Genomic DNA, 20,174 nt, shown 5'->3' with positions numbered 1-20,174 from the left:
AATAAAAACCTGGAAAATGTTTCATTTCAATACAAGGACTGTAGCCGGGGACAATTTAATCCCTGGGCAAGGACAGAGCCTCTACCTGTTCTCAGTGGCCATCAATCAGATCACACACTGGGACATGGACACACACACTTGTAGGTGGATGCATGTATGAGCGCATGAATGCAGACACACACATGCATGGAAGCATATGCTCACTGTCAATGAAGACGACAATGCTCAGTCTATGTTCCTTTGTGGTCAAAACATCTATTCCTTTCTGAGAAGGATTTGATCAGCGATATTGTGTGTGTGAGGCTATAGTATCCAGTCCTCCATTACTATATACCTGGTTGGCCCTGTAAGCAGCATGTTCTGTTTGTGTTTGTGGGTGTGTGTGTAAGTGCTGAGCGTTTAGTGATTTTTGAGGTCGTTTCGGGTAGATCATTAAAAAATAAACATGGTTTTCGATTTTGATATAAAAATTAAAACATGAATGCACTGCGCGGGTTGAATGCTGTAACACAGAAGAAAACAATTAATAAAAGTCCCATGATGGTAGTGACTGCCCGTTACTGCTTATCAACTATCATTTATTCACATTACTTTAATAAAATATTTAAGTTGTTGTGTATATTACATTTGTTTTATTTGATGACTTTATAATTTCATTCCAAGTCATCATCTCATCTCTATAGAGCTGCTGTCAATGCTGTCTGACAAAATCACTATTTTAATAGTTCTTCAAAGTAAATAAGGCATACTTTTATGACTGCTGAATACCAACTATCAATCACTTAGATCATGTATTTTTAGGTAGAGCCATCTCGAAGTAACTGCTCTCTTTCCCTCTTGATCACACATTCTTCTGTCTCTTCTCTCCTTGTCGGCCCCACACAGACCGAAAAACTACACAGACCGCTAAACTATGTAGAATATTGGCCTGTTAAACTACAAATCCCTACTACATTTTTTAAATATATTTTTTTATTTCAACTTTATTTAACCAGGTAGGCTAGTTGAGAACAAGTTCTCATTTGCAACTGCGACCTGGCCAAGATAAAGCATAGCAGTGTGAACAGACAACACAGAGTTACACATGGAGTAAACAATTAACAAGTCAATAACACAGTAGAAAAAAAAGGGGAGTCTATATACATTGTGTGCAAAAGGCATGAGGAGGTAGGCAAATAATTACAATTTTGCAGATTAATAACACTGGAGTGATAAATGATCAGATGGTCATGTACAGGTAGAGATATTGGTGTGCAAAAGAGCAGAAAAGTAAATAAATAAAAACAGTATGGGGATGAGGTAGGTAAAAATGGGTGGGCTATTTACCGATAGACTATGTACAGCTGCAGCGATCGGTTAACTGCTCAGACAGCAGATGTTTGAAGTTGGTGAGGGAGATAAAAGTCTCCAACTTCAGCGATTTTTGCAATTCGTTCCAGTCACAGGCAGCAGAGAACTGGAACGAAAGGCGGCCAAATGAGGTGTTGGCTTTAGGGATGATCAGTGAGATACACCTGCTGGAGCGCGTGCTACGGATGGGTGTTGCCATCGTGACCAGTGAACTGAGATAAGGCGGAGCTTTACCTAGCATGGACTTGTAGATGACCTGGAGCCAGTGGGTCTGGCAACGAATATGTAGCGAGGGCCAGCCGACTAGAGCATACAAGACGCAGTGGTGGGTGGTATAAGGTGCTTTAGTGACAAAACGGATGGCACTGTGATAAACTGCATCCAGTTTGCTGAATAGAGTGTTGGAAGCAATTTTGTCGATGACATCGCCGAAGTCGAGGATCGGTAGGATAGTCAGTTTTACTAGGGTAAGTTTGGCGGCGTGAGTGAAGGAGGCTTTGTTGCGGAATAGAAAGACGATTCTTGATTTGATTTTCGATTGGAGATGTTTGATATGAGTCTGGAAGGAGAGTTTACAGTCTAGCCAGACACCTAAGTACTTATAGATGTCCACATATTCAAGGTCGGAACCATCCAGGGTGGTGATGCTGGTCAGGCGTGCGGGTGCAGGCAGCGAACGGTTGAAAAGCATGCATTTGGTTTTACTAGCGTTTAAGAGCAGTTGGAGGCCACGGAAGGAGTGTTGTATGGCATTGAAGCTCGTTTGGAGGTTACACATATATTGTGTGATACATCACACAGTTAGGGCTTGATCTGATTTATCTCAATAGAAACTGCGCATTGAGGTCACAGAATTTTTTAAAACGAAATTAAATTAAAATAATTGAACCAACATCGGTCAATTAGTTGTTTAAAAAACATTTTGGTTATTCACTCAGCAATAGTGTGTATTTGTTTCTGTGTGTGTGTACTTGTACATTGTAATGAAGGTGCAGTACTTTCTATCAGTGTGTGTGCGTCTGGTGTGTGTGTTTACCTTGTGGCTGGCCCTGTAAGGGCAGGACGTTCTGGCCCAGCTCTCCATTGAGCCATAGCTGCATACGGATAAAGGGCTCCCGGCCCTTCTGGGTCAGCTTACTCCAGGGCTTGGGCCTGGACAGCATGTCGCTAACACTACCCTGAGACAGGCCCAGCACCTGTAACACGTACACACGCATTGACAAACAGACATGCACACACACGCACAGAACACAGACACATCAGCCAATAAATAATTAAATATACCTGAGCTCAATCACAGTAAAATAACATTCCAATGTATAATTACACTGCACAGAATGCATGCCAGCATGAAGACTGATATTAGCTACTGTAAGCAAACAAAAACAATAGTCCATACTGTACAGTATGGACAAGTACAAGACATAGACAAGTACAAACACACATGCAAATACACAGAGATCATGCAGTTTTTCCTTCAAACCCCTGAGATCTGTACAGTACATCACTACACCGTCTGCTTTAGTTTGTACCAAAGAGGGTGTGTAACAGTTTTTGTTGGTGGAATCCTGGTTGGTGGCCCAATGCTACATCACTGTGTGATGCCATTAACTAGCTGACTGCTAAGAGAGAAAGGCTTAGATGTGTCTAAATGGATGTGACAACTGCTGGCCAGTGTAGGATCGGGGGCCCTCTGTACTGTACTGAAGCTTAGAGGACCACATATATTGTGTGATGTTAATAGTGACCGCTTCACACAAATCTTTTTACATGTGTATGAATGGATTCATTCAGGAAACACACTCCAACGGAGGGGCTGAGTTAGCATAGTACACACAGTTTTGAACTGTGCTGACCGAGGGTGGAGGGCAGTTGGGTGACTCAGCGTAGATTACTGGAAGGGAGAGAGGGAAGGGGAGCAGTATTACAGGGGGGATGTGAGTTGACACTACACTGGCGCAGGATGGGTATATCAGGCAGTATAAGGACACGGGTATGGGACGGTAGGCGTAGGGTGGTATGGGACGATAGGGCGGTATGGGATGGTAGTGCGTAGGGTGTCTTGCACACCTTCTCTCCAAAGATGCGCTGGCAGATGCCGTTCTTGGCCAGCTTGTCCTTGACCTGCTGGGTGAGCTCGGCCGTGTCCACCTCCTGGTACATGTAGACCTCGTACTGCTCAGGCGTGAGCGGCGCCACCACCGGCTTGACTGGTTTGGCTGCGGGGGTCAACAGGGAACCCAGGGACCCCAGGCTCAAGGACAGGGGCAGGGGAGAGGGGCTGCTCTGGGGGGTGTCAGCGCGGCTGGGCCCCTGGGTGTTGGTGCCTCCGCCGGGCTCGGAGCCGGCCTGGGAGTATGGGGACTCGGCCCGGGGCCAGTCCTTCCAGCAGTCCGGGGAGGAGATGGAGACGGAGGAGAAGGGGGCCAGCGCCGAGGACGAGCCGGCTAGCCGGGGAGGCTTCTGGCGGAGACACAGAAAGGCACAGTCAGTTGGGGTGGTGGGGGAGTGGGGATGGGGCCTGCCACTAAAGGCTAACGGCTAATGGCAAACGGCACAGTCACTGTGGAGGGAGGGCGCTAACCACTAACGCTAACGTCAAGCTATCGGCCAGCTATGAATACATAGGTGGTTCTTCTTCCCCTATAAAGGATTAGGACACACCCACTGTCATTGGATGGATCCAGAGTGGGTATGTGGAGCAAAGAAACTTAGCTCCCATAAGTTGCTGGGTTAGGCATTGTTCTGCCTTTGAAAGTTGATAGTTTGCCATATCTGATGGAGACACCTAGCAGATTGTCTCCGCCGCGTTGCTAAACCGGTTTGCGGTGTCGACACAAACCTCACACACATGCACACGGAGCATTTCGTCCCGAGTGGAGCAGCTGCATGTTACAGAGGAGCAAAGACAATGGCCCTCTGTTTTGTGTGGTCTATTACAACACGGTCTTCCAATATCACCTTCCAAATACATCTAAATTACAGTTGCACAAGGGCTGTGTACAGAAGCTGATTTAAGTGATGGCCACCAACAAAAACTACAATAGTGAGTAACAAATCTCAGTAGTTTGAGAAGTAGCTAACAACAGACAAACAGCATATACTGTAGATGTTCCATCAGAGGGTATTAGCCATGAGTTTAGAAATGTGTGATATAGTGATATGACCAATGTTCGCTCTAAGCTGCGTGCACATGCAGAAATATAAGCCCATAGAGAGAAGTATGAGATTGAACTTCACTCAACTTTCTAGAGTAGTGTTCACCAACCGGTCAATTGCGATTGACAGGTCGATCTCCAAAGGCATTCCTAGTCGATCATCAAACATTTATTTAAAAAAATTTATAAAGCATTGTGTTCCTATTTTTTATTTATTTAAATTTGTCTCGGGCTGTTGGCGGTAGGTGCCCACGGTTCAGCTGCCCTGTGCGCCGGGTAGGGGAACTGTTGCCATTTTGAACCATTTTGTGTGTCTGAAGGTACAAGGAGGAGAAGGGGTACAAACTCTGCCTTCCAGGCTGGCCCAGAGAGCAAATCAAGTGCACTATAGGCCTACCGCTGGCCAATCGAATGGCTCAGATGACCGTCTCTGCAGTAACATAGCAGGCATAAAAGAAAGCTACAGCAAAGTTGAGACTGTGAGATTTCAAAACCATGACTAGAGAGAATGTCAATGAATACAGCAGAGAGCTGCTGTTTTTATGATTGAGTTCATGTTTAAATTCTTACTCAGCTCTGTCAACACTTTGTGTTCAACACTTTTATAAGCCATAAAATGTGCGTTTTTCCTATTTCCACTCAGTGCTACAACAAGTACTGCAGTAGTAATGAATGATTAGGAAAGTGTATCTATAGGCTTGCGTTGTTATTATTATCAGCAGCTTAGGTCTTTTTTAATATCGAGGAATATTTAACTTTCTCTTCATAGAAGTAACAACACGAATTTGTGCATGAAGCAGAAATAATGTGGTGCGACACGAGTTTCGCCATCATCTGGAAGACTGTGTCCCTTTACGGTCAGTGTCAGTGGAGGAAAGGGAGAGCGGAGAGATGTTGAGAGGCGGACCCACAGTCTGCTGCTCTCTCCCTATGCTGAGACTGATCATCAGTCCAATTAAATTAAATTAAAATCGAATTATTTAAATGTATGCTCACTCAGCTGTGCTTCACAAGTAATACAATAATGGATCTATTACAGGTGTGATCATTTTGCCTACCTCAATTTTTTTTATTTAAATGGCCTAACAATGCATTGGCAGGCCAATTCAAGCAAAGCCAATATGCATTGATAATATATTGGGCCTATAGCTTACTGCACAAACATAACTGCTACAGTACTGTTTTTAATTGGTTAATGTTACATAGGTTTACGTTTTTCAAGTCATGTAAAAAACAATCTGAGCGGTAGATCTCGGCTTGCATTTTGAATCAATCTGATCTTGACTCAGAAACGGTTGGTGACCACTGTTCTAGAATTTTCCCTGTTAACACCATCAACGTTTCCCTTTACTGTGGAAATTGTGATCGAATCAACGCAATATTAGCCACTTTCAATGCAACATGCCAAAACAAAATTAACTATGCAAGATATTTTTTTTGTAGGCAGACCACATCGGCGTAGGATTCTATTGCTTTGACACGCACTACTCAGCCTGTACTCTACACAAACCAGTGCGGCATAAACAATCAGAGCTGCGGTAGGCCTATGTGCAAATAGACCTTTGCCATTTACTTTGAACTGGACTGTGTTTACAGCATGAGCGGTTGTGAGTAGATGTGCTTGTTAGGAGGTCAAAGCAAGAGCTACATGTAGCCACATGTGCACATTTTGTTAAAATCCTTTGCTAGTTAGTGAATTATTAGCCCAGTTATAGATCATTTTTAGTCAGCAATAGGGGAGTGATTGCTTCCTACAAGAATACAAGATTTATACATTTCTAGACATCTTTGAAAAGCGAGTCAGGTAAAGAGCTTTTTTTTGTCTTAAAGGTTGTTGTATTTTGAGATAGGTTTGAATAAACTAAGTAGCCAATATACAGAGGGTAGCATAAGCGGTCTGATTCTCTGTAATAATGGTATGGCAATAATAGTGCATTTTGTTTTATAAAGTGGTTTCTTGCATCAAACAACACAACAACATTTTCAGTCACCTTGTCTGAATGACAAGTGGATAAACAGGTTAGTGGATAAACAGGTTAATGTCAAGCCCTACATGTTTTTTTTCTTCAAAAGTATCATGGACTGTAGGCCTACATTGAACACCACACATTGGCAGCAACTGTAGGCTGAATGATAGAACAGCTATTTCCATGTTAAAATATTATGGGATGAATACATTGTTTTTGATGGTAGGCCTACAGTAAATTATGATCAGATAGCTACAGTAGCCTACATGGCCACTGTTAAAACTAAGTTAAAGCGGGTACAGCCTCAGTGTTCACAGTAAATGCGTGCTGGAAGTTGCACAGAATTAGAGGGAACATTGGATATGACACATTCTCAGAACATTTTTAATATTGTGGCTGTGGCCAGTAACTGTCATGCAAATAACTGCCGGTCCGTTAATGAACAAAAACACATTTAGTATCTCCGGCCTTCCACGCATAGCCTACAAGCCACTGAAATCAAATCAAATCAAATTTTATTGGTCACATACACATGGTTAGCAGATGTTAATGCGAGTGTTGTGAAATGCTTATGCTTCTAGTTCCGACCATGCAGTAATATCTAACAAGTAATCTAACCATTTCACAACAACAAAGGAATGAATAACAATATGTACATATAAATATATGGATGAGCGATGGCCGTTCGCCATCTTGCCTATGCGGACCTTTGGAACGTCTACATTGAAAAAAGTATAATAAATCAATTTAATATAGCCTACACCGTCACAATAAATCCATTATTTATTTTAGACAGGTCTAAAGAAACATTATGATATGAAGAAAATTAAGCCTATTTCGGGAGAACAGAATAGCATATTCTGAGTCATCCATATGTTAGGCCCTGATCTGGCTATGCCATACGGCTGTGGGCTACACTTGTTCATTTTGCAGACAATATTTGCTTAGAACTCTGTGGCATTATTTTATGCTAAGAAGAATATAATTGAACATACAGTGGCTGAATAAAATAGAAAGGATATGATGAGTGTGCGCATGGAGATTCTGTGTTGAGTGGTTAACAAAGTGATCATTTGAAACAGGTCTTCCTATATGCTTAATTGAGTTATTTATGCAACTTTTGTTGTTAGAATGTATTAGAAATCAAAACATTTAGCCTAAGGCTGCATTTTGCGACAAATGTATGTTTCTTGCACAGGCTGCACACACTTCATCAGTCTCTCACTCACAATTTGACAAGCACTTGATAATACTCTCACCCATCAGACTATTCTCAATGTAATGTGGTCTTTACATATAGCCTACTAATATATGTGTGGAAATATTTGAGGATTTACTATAGAATGGCCCACAAAAAAAATATGTCATCCATAGCCTGCACTCGAATAGCGAACGGGGGAAGCACTTACTGCGGTTATGTTTTTAATATGCCAGGTAAGCTACACCGGTTGTAAAGTGGATTAATGTCCTTAATAATTGAAAAAAATTGCAATAAATATAGTTGCACCAGAAAGATGGGATCATCTTTTAAATAGTGGCAGGTCAAAACTCTGTTTTCACAAACCATTGTGCAATGACTGGTCTTATAAGAACATGCGTTTCACTTGGCTCTGTGGGCTATGGGCTCTCCAACCCTGTTCCAGGGCTCCTAGACCTACAGGCTGTGGGCTCTCCAACCCTGTTCCAGGGGTCCTAGGCCTACATGCTGTGGGCTCTCCAACCCTGTTCCAGGGGTCCTAGACCTACAGGCTATGGGCTCTCCAACCCTGTTCCAGGGGTCCTAGGCCTACAGACTATGGGCTCTCCAACCGTGTTCCAGGGGTCCTAGGCCTACAGGCTATGGGCTCTCCAACCCTGTTCCAGGGGTCCTAGGCCTACAGGCTATATGCTCTCCAACCCTGTTCCAGGGGTCCTAGGCCTACAGGCTATGGGCTCTCCAACCCTGTTCCAGGGGTCCTAGGCCTACAGGCTATGGGCTCTCCAACCCTGTTCCAGGGGTCCTAGGCCTACAGGCTATGTGCTCTCCAACCCTGTTCCAGGGGTCCTAGGCCTACAGGCTATGGGCTCTCCAACCCTGTTCCAGGGCTCCTAGGCCTACAGGCTATGTGCTCTCCAACCCTGTTCCAGGGGTCCTAGGCCTACGCTTAAGATTTATTTGCCCACTTTAGTTGCGATACAAACCCTATCAAAACATACAGGTCTATAGGCTAGGCTACATGTGCATGCAACTATGATTTGAAAAAGTCGCAAAGAAATGCATGCACTGTTTGCATAGAAATCTCATGCAACATGTGCTTATAGGAACACATTTAATTTCATGAATGAACCAGAAATGAGGAGCTGGCTCTCACTGTGCAACAGGTGATCCTATTCCACTCAAACTCTGAATGCCAGGGCTCTCATTAAGTGTTTGATTATATTTTAGATTGCATTTGGATTGATGTCAGAGTGATTAGAGGGACAATAGAGCGCTGAGTACGAGGCCATTAGTGACTGGCTGTTAGCAAGTTTGGTAGGCTACTAATGACCATCAGCAACATCAGAGTGCAGTTTTGGAGAAGCCTAATTACGGTCATGTGGAATTTGACTGTGGTCATGACTGCCGGTGTGGCGGTAATGCGGTGACCGTAACAGCCCTAACTGTGGCCTGACCACCATGGTTCAGAGGTGAGAGGTCATGAAGGCAGAGTGTGTGAGGTATTAACGGTACTGTACCTCCTTACTGTCCTCCTGACTCCGCGTGTCGTCGTTCATGCTAGACGTGACTCCCCGCCCTCCGGGGTGCATACTATTCCACCATTGGTCCCTCCAGGAGCCCCGCCCCTGCTTGGTCCCTCCGTCCATTAGAGACCCTCCTCCTACCCCGCCTTCTCCCACCACCACCTCTCCTGCCTCCTTCACCATGGCAGAGTGGAAGTCCAGGAGGGAGGAGGGCGAGGAGGATGGGGGGATGGAGGGCTTCTTGAGGGAGAGGGCCAGGGGTGAGTAGGAGGCCCGGAGAGTGGAAGCGTCCAGGACTTTGGGAGAAAGCAGGGCCAGGTCAGAGGGGCCCATGGAGGACGGCTTGAGGATGGGCTCCAGGGCGGCCTGCTGGGCCTCCATCTCCCTCCTTGCCTGCTCTAGGATGGAGCGGATGGTCTCGTCTGAGCTGGAGGATCCACCTGAGCCGATACTACCACCACCACCACCACCACCACCACCACCACCAATGCTGGACGAGGGAGGGGTCTGAGACAAGTCCACTGCAGGGAGAGAGACTGACAGAGAGGATACACAGTCATCAGACAACACTACAAATGTCATCAACACTCAACTTCAGATGATGCTTCATGGCCCACATATACAGTGCTAGGATAAGTGGAGGATAATTCTGGATTTTCTGTTTGATACCTGAAGTTCTACACAAAAGGAAAATAAATGCTACATAGTAGAACCATATCTCTTAGATTTAAGACACGGTCAAGGAAATGTTATCTACATCCCTTACAGAAACAGAAGGCACAACAGTCTTGTAGTCTGTATTTGGTTTGTATATTCTCGGTGTGGGGCCACACATTGTTTAAGGTTAAATCCATTCCTCACCGAGTCTGAGACTTTGTGCATATTTTGCGAAATAGTTGCCCATGCCTCGGGGGTAACCTGTCTGTCGTCGCTGTCTGTTGTCCACCCCATCTGTAGTGGGTGGCATGGCGTCAAAAGGGGGTTAGCACGAGGGACATCTCTTAGACATTCTAATGGCGGTGTATGGGGTAGTCACTAGCACTGTTTGACATTAGTTATGGCATTGGCAATTTAGGGATAAATGTCGGACCCATTAGATACAATTGGGAAATCTTGATCCAACCACATCACATCCTACTGTATGTTCCTCCACTTTACTTCACTTTTGTATGAGGTCAACACACTAGAAAGTTCCTTCATCCCTTCAATACCCACCATCCCTATAATTTACTTATAAGGGGCATGCAGTGTGGTATGAGGGTTGGGGGTCAGACGAGAAGCTTCAACAGCAGGGTTGAGGTTAATTTATTTTAGCTCTGTCAATACAGTAAATCAATTGGAAATTCATACCAGACACTGGTGTAGAGTAGTTTCCATCAGACACAGAGCAAAGAGAGGAGTCACTCACCAGCCTTCTGGACCTGCAGCTCTCTCTTGGCCTGCTCCAGGATGGACTTGATGGCCTCGTCTGACCCACTCTCCGGAGTACGGATCCGCGTGGTGATGTTACCTAGGAATGGGCAACAAAGGTCAGGGGTCAATGGACTGTACCAAAGGGAGGGACGGCGGGAATCAATGGGGGTGATAGAAAGTTGGGGTAATTAATACATGTTGCTAGTATTTGACTTCAATATGTCACGGGTGCACAGTCATAAGATACCCAAAATATAGCTGAATGTTTTGAGTTTGAGAAAAGTGCTACTTTTCCTATAAATATCCAGTAAAACAGTAAATTCAGACAAGCTGTGAGACGGTGAAGTTTGAGTCTACCCACTGTCTCCTGTCTAAAAGGAACCCAAGGAGACGTTGCTCCTAGCCTTCTCCTTCATTGCGTTCTGACAAACCGCCACGGCCCCCTGGACTGCAGTACTCCCCATGGGTCTCCCTTTACAACACAGCTCAATCCTGTTAACACAAGTGGCCAAGGCTACACATGTTCCTCATGAGCGCTGAACAGAACAGAACACTTCCAGCAGCCAGCCAGCTACTCTCTCTCCGCAACAATGGGAACCAGACTTTGGACAAGCTCCATAAGAAACATAAGACCTGGTGTTTTGGACGGGCTTCAGAAGGGAAGGCTAATTGCTGTTTGGAGTTAAACATGGAGGGGCCAGACTAACGTGGCTCCCAACTTTCGGCTTCCTCTCCTCTCTCTCTCATTTGTCCTGAGTGAGTGGTCGGAGTAATTGGGCAAGGTCGTGCTCGCTCATGTGTGTGAGTGAGGCGGGGAGCAGCTGGCTACATGGGGGGTGAACTGCAAGTAATTCATAACAAAAAAGGGGTCTGACCCGGGCAAGGGCAGGTGACTGTAAGTGCTCCCCCCGGAGTGGAGACATGGTGGCCTACCAGTGACACCAGTAAGACCCAGCACTCTCACTCATACACAGACACACACATGCACAGTCATGGTGGTGTTTGGGCACAGCTGCCGGGTCATGGGGACGTGATGTAACCTCTGTTTCGCAGCTTTGTTGAGGCCACCACCGCCTGTAAAAATAAAAAGGTTTGAAAATGTTTGTGTTTGTGGCCTACCGAAGTGCCAAACAGCATGTAAGCACCACAGCTTTGGCCATTTTCAGAAGGCATGAAAAACTGCATGGTTTTGGGGAAAGTACATAGTACAGCATATAAAGGAGCTTTTTAAAGGCTAAATTATATGTATGAGGTTTCGCCCTGATTTCAGACTGGGAGAGAGATTGCGTGGGCTGGTTGGGACTGGATGTTTAGACTACGTTTTACGACGCACCATATGGGTTGAAAGGGTGCCTTTATAAACCCCTCCCTGTCTATCCTGCCCCTGGGCTTTCGCCTGAGGTAGAAGTTGCCCTTAGCCACCAATCTAGGACCAGATAAAAAAAACAACCCTTAACAAGGAAGAAACATATCTGACCCTGTATCAGCCTCATCCCTGTATTTTGAACCAGACTCCAGGCCAGAAGTGGTAGAGTGACTTTGACAATGGCTAACTGACACAACAAATTGGACAACATAAAAGCCGACCAAAACACTAAACCAACCACGATAGGGAAGGCAAAGAACAGACCTGCCCTCGAGGAGCCTTCGGAGCCGGTTCTTCGCTTCGGAACCTCCTGAAACACTCTGTTCAGGTTCTGGCCTGGGTTCTCTGTTGGAAAACAAGCGGCGACAGATAAGATAAGTGTCAGACCACTGGACTGCCACATGGATGAGGGGAGACACTGACCTAGGCACAGGTCTAAGATCAGCTTACACTCTCCAAATTCGAACCTTAAACATTAGGCGGGAAAACTCAAAACGGACACTAGATCAGTGTCTAGGAGCAGTTTTATTCTACACAAATGGATATAGTGGTGGTAGTCAGGGCATTTGCTATATAGAGCTATAGATCTACAGTTACTAGACCACCTCAACATCTAGACATCTGAGCAAAAACCCGAACATTTGGGCAAAATCAATTCAACTTATTTAACATGGACGAAACCCATAAGTGATTTACTAAAGAAGACAGCTCTGCTACCCGACCTGAGCCCGACAGGCCCCGACATTATACATTAGGTTAGAGCCGGCTAGGGCCTGTTTTTTCATCAATAACTAGGGTACGGGCTGGACATCACCAAATTGATTACTAACATTTTGAAGCTAAGCTATTTGCTTGTGCTGCGCAGTACTGTCATATCTTACTAAGATCATGGCGTCAGAAGTGCTTCAACCTCGTCAAATATAAGACCAGAGCATTGTCTGATTCGACAGAAGAGATTATTTCACCGAAAATAATAATGTTCCTTGAGTTGTCGTAGTTTAGAGTGACGAAAAGTAGGTAGCCAACTGCTCTCTCATGCCTCATCATTGAGCAGAGACGTCCCAAAGAAGCAGTTGCTATGGTTACTCACATGCAGAGTCATGAACAGAGCACATGTAGCGCTGTGAGGGAGCGGGGAACAGCAAAATGCATCATACCGGCTTTATTTCAAATCAAATTGCATTTGTCACATACACGTGTTAAACAGATGTTATTGCGGGTGTCGCAAAATGCTTGAGTTTCTAGCTCCAACAGCGCAGTAATATCTAACAATACACACAGTCTAAAGTAAAGGAATGGAATTAAGAATATATAAATATTTGGACGAGCAATGTCAGAGCGGCATAGACTAAGATACAGTAGAATAGGATAGAATATAGTATATACATATGAGATGAGTAAAGCAAAATATGTAAACATTATTAAAATGACTAGTGTTCCATTGGCCAGTGATTTCAAGTCTATGTATATAGAGCAGAAGCTTCTAATGTGCTAGTGATGGCTATTTAAGATGGTCTTGAGATAGAAGCTGTTTTTCAGTCTCTGGGTCCCAGCTTTGATGCACCTGTATTTCTTTATTTTGAAAGTTATATATCTTAACTTGTTATTCTAACTTCCGTGACGCATATAAAGCCATCCCCCGTCCTCCTTTCGGAAAATCTGACCACGGCTCCATTTTGTTGCTCCCAGCCTATAGACAGAAACTAGAACAGGAAACGCTCGTGCTCAGGGCTGTTCAACGCTGGTCCGACCAATCTGATTCCACGCTTCAAGATTGCGTCTATCACGTGGACTGGGATATGTTCCGCATCGCGTCGGACAATAACATTGATGAATACGCTGATTCGGTGAGCGAGTTTATTAGCAAGTGCATCAGTGATGTTGTACCCACAGCGTCTATTAAAACATTCCCCAACCAGAAACCGTGGATTGATGGCAGCATTCGCGCAAAACTGAAAGCGCGAACCACTGCTTTTAATCAGGGCAAGGCGACCGGAAACATGACCGAATACAAACAGTGCAGATATTCCCGCCGCAAGGCAATCAAACAAGCTAAGCGTCAGTATAGAGACGCAATTCAACGGCTCAGACACAAGAGGTATGTGGCAGGGTCTACAGTCAATCACGGACTAAAGAAGGAAAACCAGCACCGTCGCAGACCACAATGTTTTGCTCACTGACAAACTAAACAACTTCTTTGTTCGCTTTGAGGCCAATACAGTGCCACTGACACGGCCCGCTACCAAAACCTGCGGGCTCTCGTTCACTGCAGCCAATGTGAGTAAAACATTTAAACGTGTTAACCCTCGCAAGGCTGCCGGCTCAGACGGTATCCCAGCCACGTCCTCAGAGCATGCGCAGACCAGCTGGCTGGTGTGTTTACGGACATATTCAATCAATACTTATCTCAGTCTGCTGTTCCCACATGCTTCAAGAGGGCCACCATTGTTCCTGTTCCCAACAAAGCTAAGGTAACTGAGCTAAATGACTATCGCCCCGTAGCACTCACTTCCGTCATCATGAAGTGCTTTGAGAGACTAGTCAAGGACCATATCACCACCACCCTACCTGACACCCTAGACCCACTCCAATTTGCTTACCACCCCAGTAGGTCCACAGACGACGCAATCACACTGCACACTGCCCTAACCCATCTGGACAAGAGGAATACCTATGTAATAATTCTGTTCATCGATTACAGCTCAGCATTTACCACCATAGTAGACCCTGGGTCTCGACCCCACCCTGTGTAACTGGGTCCTGGACTTCCTGACGGGCCGTCCCCAGGTGGTGGGGGTAGGTGACAACATCTCCACCCTGCTGATCCTCAACTCTGGGGCCCCACAAGGGTGCGTTCCCAGCCCTCTCTTGTACTCCCTGTTCACCCATGACTGCGTGGCCATGCATGCCTCCAACTCAATCATCAAGTTAGCAGACGACACTACAGTGGTAGGCTTGATTACCAACAACGACGAGACGGTCTACAGGGAGGAGGTGAGGGCCCTCGGAGTGTGGTGTCAGGAAAATAACAACATCACACTCAATGTCAACAAAACAAAGGAGATGATCCTGGACTTCAGGAAACAGCAGAGGGAGCAGCCCCCTATCCATATCGACGGGACAGTAGTGGAGAAGGTGGAAAGTTAAGTTCCTCGGCGTACACATCACGGACAAACTGAAATGGTCCATCCACACAGACAGTGTGGTGAAGAAGGCGCAACAGCGCTTCTTCAACCTCAGGAGGCTGAAGAAATTCGGCTCGTTTACCAAACCCACTCACAACCTTTTACAGATGCACGATCGAGAGCATCCTGTCAGGCTGTATCACCGCCTGGTACGGCAACTGCTCCGCCCACAACTGTAAGGCTCTCCAGAGGGTAGTGAGGTCTGCACAACGCATCACTGGGGGCAAACTACCTGCCCTCCAGGACACCTACACCACCCGATGTCACAGGAAGGCCAAAAAGATCATCAAGGACAACAACAACCCGAGCCACTGCCTTTTCACCCCGCTATCATCCAGAAGGTGACGTCAGTACAGGTGCATCAAAGTGGGGACCGAGAGACTGAAAAACAGCTTCTATCTCAAGGCCATCAGATTGTTAAACAGCCATCACTAACATTGAGTGGCTGCTGCCAACATACTGACTCATCTCTAGCCACTTAATAATGGAAAATTGAGGTAATAAATGTATCACTAGCCACTTTATATAATGTTTACATACCCTACATTACTCATCTCATATGTATATACTGTACTCTATACCATCATATATTTTTATGTACATATTCTTATTAATTCCTTTACACTTGTGTGTATAAGGCAGTTGTTGTGAAATTGTTAAGTTAGATTACTTGTTAGATATTACTGCATGGTCAAAACTAGAAGCACAAGCATTTCAGTACACTCACATTAACATCTGCTAACCATGTGTATGTGACAAATAAATTTGACTTGAAATTAATGTTTTAGGGTGGAGTTTTCCTTTAAATTTGGCAGAAGCAATTGGGCATGGGTAGAGTAGGCCCTGAACATTGCAGGCATGGGTAGGGTAGGGCCTGAACATTGCAGGCATGGGTAGGGTAGGGCCTGAACATTGCAGGCATGGGTAGGGTAGGGCCTGAACATTGCAGGCATGGATAGGGTAGGGCCTGAACATTGCAGGCATGGATAGGGTAGGGCCTGAACATTGCAGGCATGGATAGGGTAGGGCCTGAACATTGCAGGCATGGATAGGGCTTGGGCTTAAAATTCATGTCTGTGCATGGCTCTAGTATGTTACAATGCTTGTAAAACCACATTGGCCATAGTAATACGCACAGTAGAAGGCAACAGTCAATTATTGTCAAACAGCCAGAAACAAAGAAAGTGTATGTAAGACCACTCCACACAGTCTTAAACCACCCTCTGAGAACCCTTGAGTCAATCCAAATGTTCTACCATTCAAACAACATATCAAACTCTTCACATATACAAGAAGGGACATTGATGGTGATTTGGGCTCACTAAAACGTGAGTTGTGGGTTCAGTTATTGAAAACATAAATGATTGAAACAGAAGAGAACTAGTAGCTACGGCACATAAGAACCACATTACATTTCTCCCCAACATGATTCTATTAAACTTCTCCCCTGGGCAGACAGGTTTGGGGCTTGCTGCCAGACCAATTCCTTGAAATCTGTCCAAACAAGCACAATAGACAAGAGTACAGAGCTACAGTGTGCACATTCATCTATACTCACTACTCTGCTTTAACACAGAGGAGAACTAAAGCTCAAACTTTTACATCATCTCTGCCCTGACTGCCAAGTGTGCCCTTGCTGTGAAATGCGGAGAAACCAGACTGCGGACGCATTTCCTAAACTGCATGTCTCGCCTCGCTCTCGGCCCGGGCTTCTTGCCGACCGCAGCAGCTCTCGTCTTGCCTTGCGACGCTACTGACTGAGCACCAAGCTCCAAACTTATCAGTTCCTCACTCAGAGACAGAAAGAGAGAAAGAGCAGAGAGAGACAGACACAGCGAAAGAGTGGGATGGATATGAAGAGGGGGATAGAGATATTTAGAGAGGGAGAGAGATCATGGGGGAGGGGAGAAAGAGAAAGAGAGAGCAAAGAGGAGAAATAGGAAGTAATTTAATAGGAACACAATGTATGCGTTTTGTAATCCGTCTCAAATTCGGCATAATTGCTTGTAAAAGTGTCTGCATTAGTTATCAGCAGTTTGGGGTGAAGAATGAGGACTTTGCAGCAGGGGGGGGTGCAGTTTCAGTCTTTAATTGACCTCAACATACACACCTGTTCAGACTTGCATGTTATTGACTGTCGTTTGAGCACTGATGTGCCCATTCAGACAGATCAGGAAAATGTCCCCCTGTAATCTGATGGGATCAGCTTGCCTCCCACTCACTGACTCAACAGTACAGGCTGCGTTCCCCAGCAGCACACAGCAATGTGCCATTTAAGACGGTTACAAAATCAATAGGAAAAGGCAGTGGGCCGACAGCGATAAGTGCTGGAAACCTGAGTGGCGCATGCGAAGATGACATTTTGATAGACCCACTTCTAAATGCTCCCTCCCTCTACCGGGTTTGATTCGTGGGACGGTTGCTACAATGACAGGCGACAGGCGATAACGACGGGAAAGGGAACATGTCTGCAAGGTTAATCTGGACGTCTTAGCGGGCGACATGACTGGTGACGATGATAAGGATCGCTGTCCATTCATCAGGGCCCGGGCTATGGCTACACTGCTGAAGGATGGGGTTGGACATCTGTTGTTAAAGAGACAGTGCTATCACCAGTTACCAAAATGCAAGGGTTTGTCAAGTCAAAGGTTAAAGGTTAGGGCCATGACTGAGGGTCAAATATTGAACATAGACTGCTGAAGTTTGTCTTTTGCTAATCTGAATCGCGTGTCTGACAAAATTCAATGTACCATTCAGCACCCCTTTTCCTGTTGAGTTGAGTACAGAGTTTTGTGGGAGAGCATAGCAGGACCCCACTGAAGCTACTGTAAGACAGAAACAGAACACCAGCCTGAACCTGAGGCCTTTCTACTATATGCTTCAGAAATACAGCTGTCAAATTTTTCACCTGGAACTTTGTGTGATGCAAAGCATCTGGAGGCAGAGACATCAATAAAATATGTATGTATATGTGACGTGCTCAGCTAAGTGTGCATGTGAGAAAACAGTGATCCAAGCTCAGATATGTCTATGTACTGTAAGTTTCTGTATGTCTGGGTGAGAGCAGTTAATGTGTCCTGTGTGAAGTGTGTGTGTGAATACATTTCTGTCAGTCTCACCTCTCTGCCTCCCCTGGATGCTGCGCAGTGCCAAGATGTTCTGCTCGTCAGATAGGAACTGCCTCATCTTGTGGAAGGGCTCCTTGCCCCTGATGGTCAGCTTGCTCCAGGGCTTGGGCCTAGCCAGTATCTCACTGACCGAGCCCTGGGACAACCCCAGCACGTAGTGGCCGAAGATCCTCTGCCCAATGTTGTGCTTGATCAGCTGCTCCTTGACCTGACGCGCTATCTCAGACGTGTCCATGTCTTCACCTTCCGAGACACTCCCTGCACCCTCTGACTGGCTGGGCGAGGGGGCTAGGCCATTAACGTCTGGGCTGCCCGCCGACGGGTGCTGGGATTGCGACTGCAAAGACTGATGGGGTGGCAGAGGGCTGGCTGAGAGGGAGTTAGGAGTTGGGTAGTGGGCGGGGGAGAAGAGCAGGGCCTGGCCAGACACTGAGTCCTGCAGGGCTTTGGAGTAGAAGGTCTGCATGAGCTGGCGCTGCAGCAGGGAATTGAGCGACACTTTGCCCGCCAGGGGGAAAGCGGTGCCTGCCGACACCAGCGAGGAGGGGCTGAAGAAGTCCTGCCCACCCAGCCCGCCGCCCGTGGGCGAGAAGTGGTGCGTGCCATTGGCGGTGGTGACAGGGGTGGTGTCGGAGGAACCACCTGAGCCAGTGCGCAAGAGGAGTTGAGAGGAGGGAGGGGGAGGGGAGCCCTGCAAGTTGGTCCCCATGGGCGTGGCAGGAAGACGCTGTTGACCCTCTGATGAGTCTTTGACCTTTCGCTCCCTCACACCTGTGAGACCAGACAAAACATGACACAGATCAATACATCAAGTGACATCAACAAAATGTGTCCAAAATAAACAAAATATCTAGACAAAACACCATCTAACTACAAGTACACAAGTTTCATCACACCCATTAAGTGAGAGATGTTGGGGGTACAGTGAACTCCAGTTGAGTAGCATAACCTTAGAGTGGAGATGCACTGATGCATTGTGCGAATTTGCCAGTAGGACTTCTGGCTGTGGAGAGGGACACTGAACAGTAGTGAAGGGAAGCGTCTGGCAGGCATGTCACAGGATATGGACACAGGCAGAGAGCTGCCTAGGTTACCTGCTGTGTGGTGTATGCCCTGCCTAACCTTCTTGCCCCTGCATATCACCATCTCCAGGTCACCACTCACTCAAGGTAGCTTAGGGAGGCCCTTATTTCAGGGTGGATTAACATCAGTGGTGTGTGTGTGACTGTGGTATATGCATCAGAGTGCGGGAACAGTAGCAAAACTTACACATGTACTATACAGCAATGATAAACAATGGCAGCCAAGCAATATTTGCTCTTTATACATACTTTTCCTTGTGAGATTTGATTAATGTTAGGTATAGCCATAGGCTCAACAACATTGCAAAAGAGGCCATGCTATACAGATCATCAGGCATACAAAATGTAGTTATCATAAAACTGATAACACAGTATAAATGTACAATCATTAACATTTATTCATCAAAAATCACATTGGGAAGTAACTAAGTAGAACACCCGTCCAACCTGTAGCCAAACAGCGCCTTTGGTTTCACATCAACATGATCCGGTTGGACAGCGAGGGGTCCCATTAGGAATACAAATGAAAAGCTTAATTTTTGAGGACAGGGGAGGGAGGGGGGAGACCCGAAGCCAAATGGGATGACATTTCCGGAGCGACCAAGTGCACTGAGTGATAAAGGGCATACTGGGAGGAGAGACTAACGGGGCTTCATTAGCATACTGGATCACTCCATGTCCTCCAGCCTCTGACCTCCCTTGGCCCCCCTCTCCTCCTCGCCTAGGGTGGGCTGCACTGTGCCCCTCCACTACCCCCACCCTTCCGACACACAACTGCAAACTGTGTGGGCGCAGATGCGCTAC

At 46.0% G+C, this 20,174-nt stretch overlaps 1 protein-coding gene across 6 annotated transcripts in view; it reads right to left on the bottom strand.

Annotated features, from left to right (window-relative positions):
* LOC112229108 (homeobox protein cut-like 1) overlaps positions 1-20,174 on the bottom strand; it is a 227,154-nt gene that overhangs the window by 36,959 nt on the left and 170,021 nt on the right. The window contains exons 14-20 of one of the 6 annotated variants that reach the window (XM_042309689.1): positions 18,280-19,059; positions 12,240-12,320; positions 10,605-10,706; positions 10,058-10,147; positions 9,191-9,732; positions 3,421-3,813; positions 2,387-2,546 (exon numbers count right to left, since the gene is read on the bottom strand). In XM_042309689.1, the coding sequence (XP_042165623.1) occupies positions 2,387-2,546; positions 3,421-3,813; positions 9,191-9,732; positions 10,058-10,147; positions 10,605-10,706; positions 12,240-12,320; positions 18,280-19,059 (2,148 nt within the window). The remainder of the gene's footprint in view (positions 1-2,386; positions 2,547-3,420; positions 3,814-9,190; positions 9,733-10,057; positions 10,148-10,604; positions 10,707-12,239; positions 12,321-18,279; positions 19,060-20,174) is intronic. The other 5 variants (XM_042309690.1, XM_042309694.1, XM_042309692.1 and 2 more) reach the window with 5 other exon arrangements.

This window comes from Oncorhynchus tshawytscha, linkage group LG30 (genome assembly GCF_018296145.1).
Source record: "Oncorhynchus tshawytscha isolate Ot180627B linkage group LG30, Otsh_v2.0, whole genome shotgun sequence".
Taxonomy (NCBI): Eukaryota; Metazoa; Chordata; class Actinopteri; order Salmoniformes; family Salmonidae; genus Oncorhynchus; species Oncorhynchus tshawytscha.
Note: the sequence above shows the minus strand (reverse complement) of the source record. Positions and strands in the feature narration are given on the sequence as shown.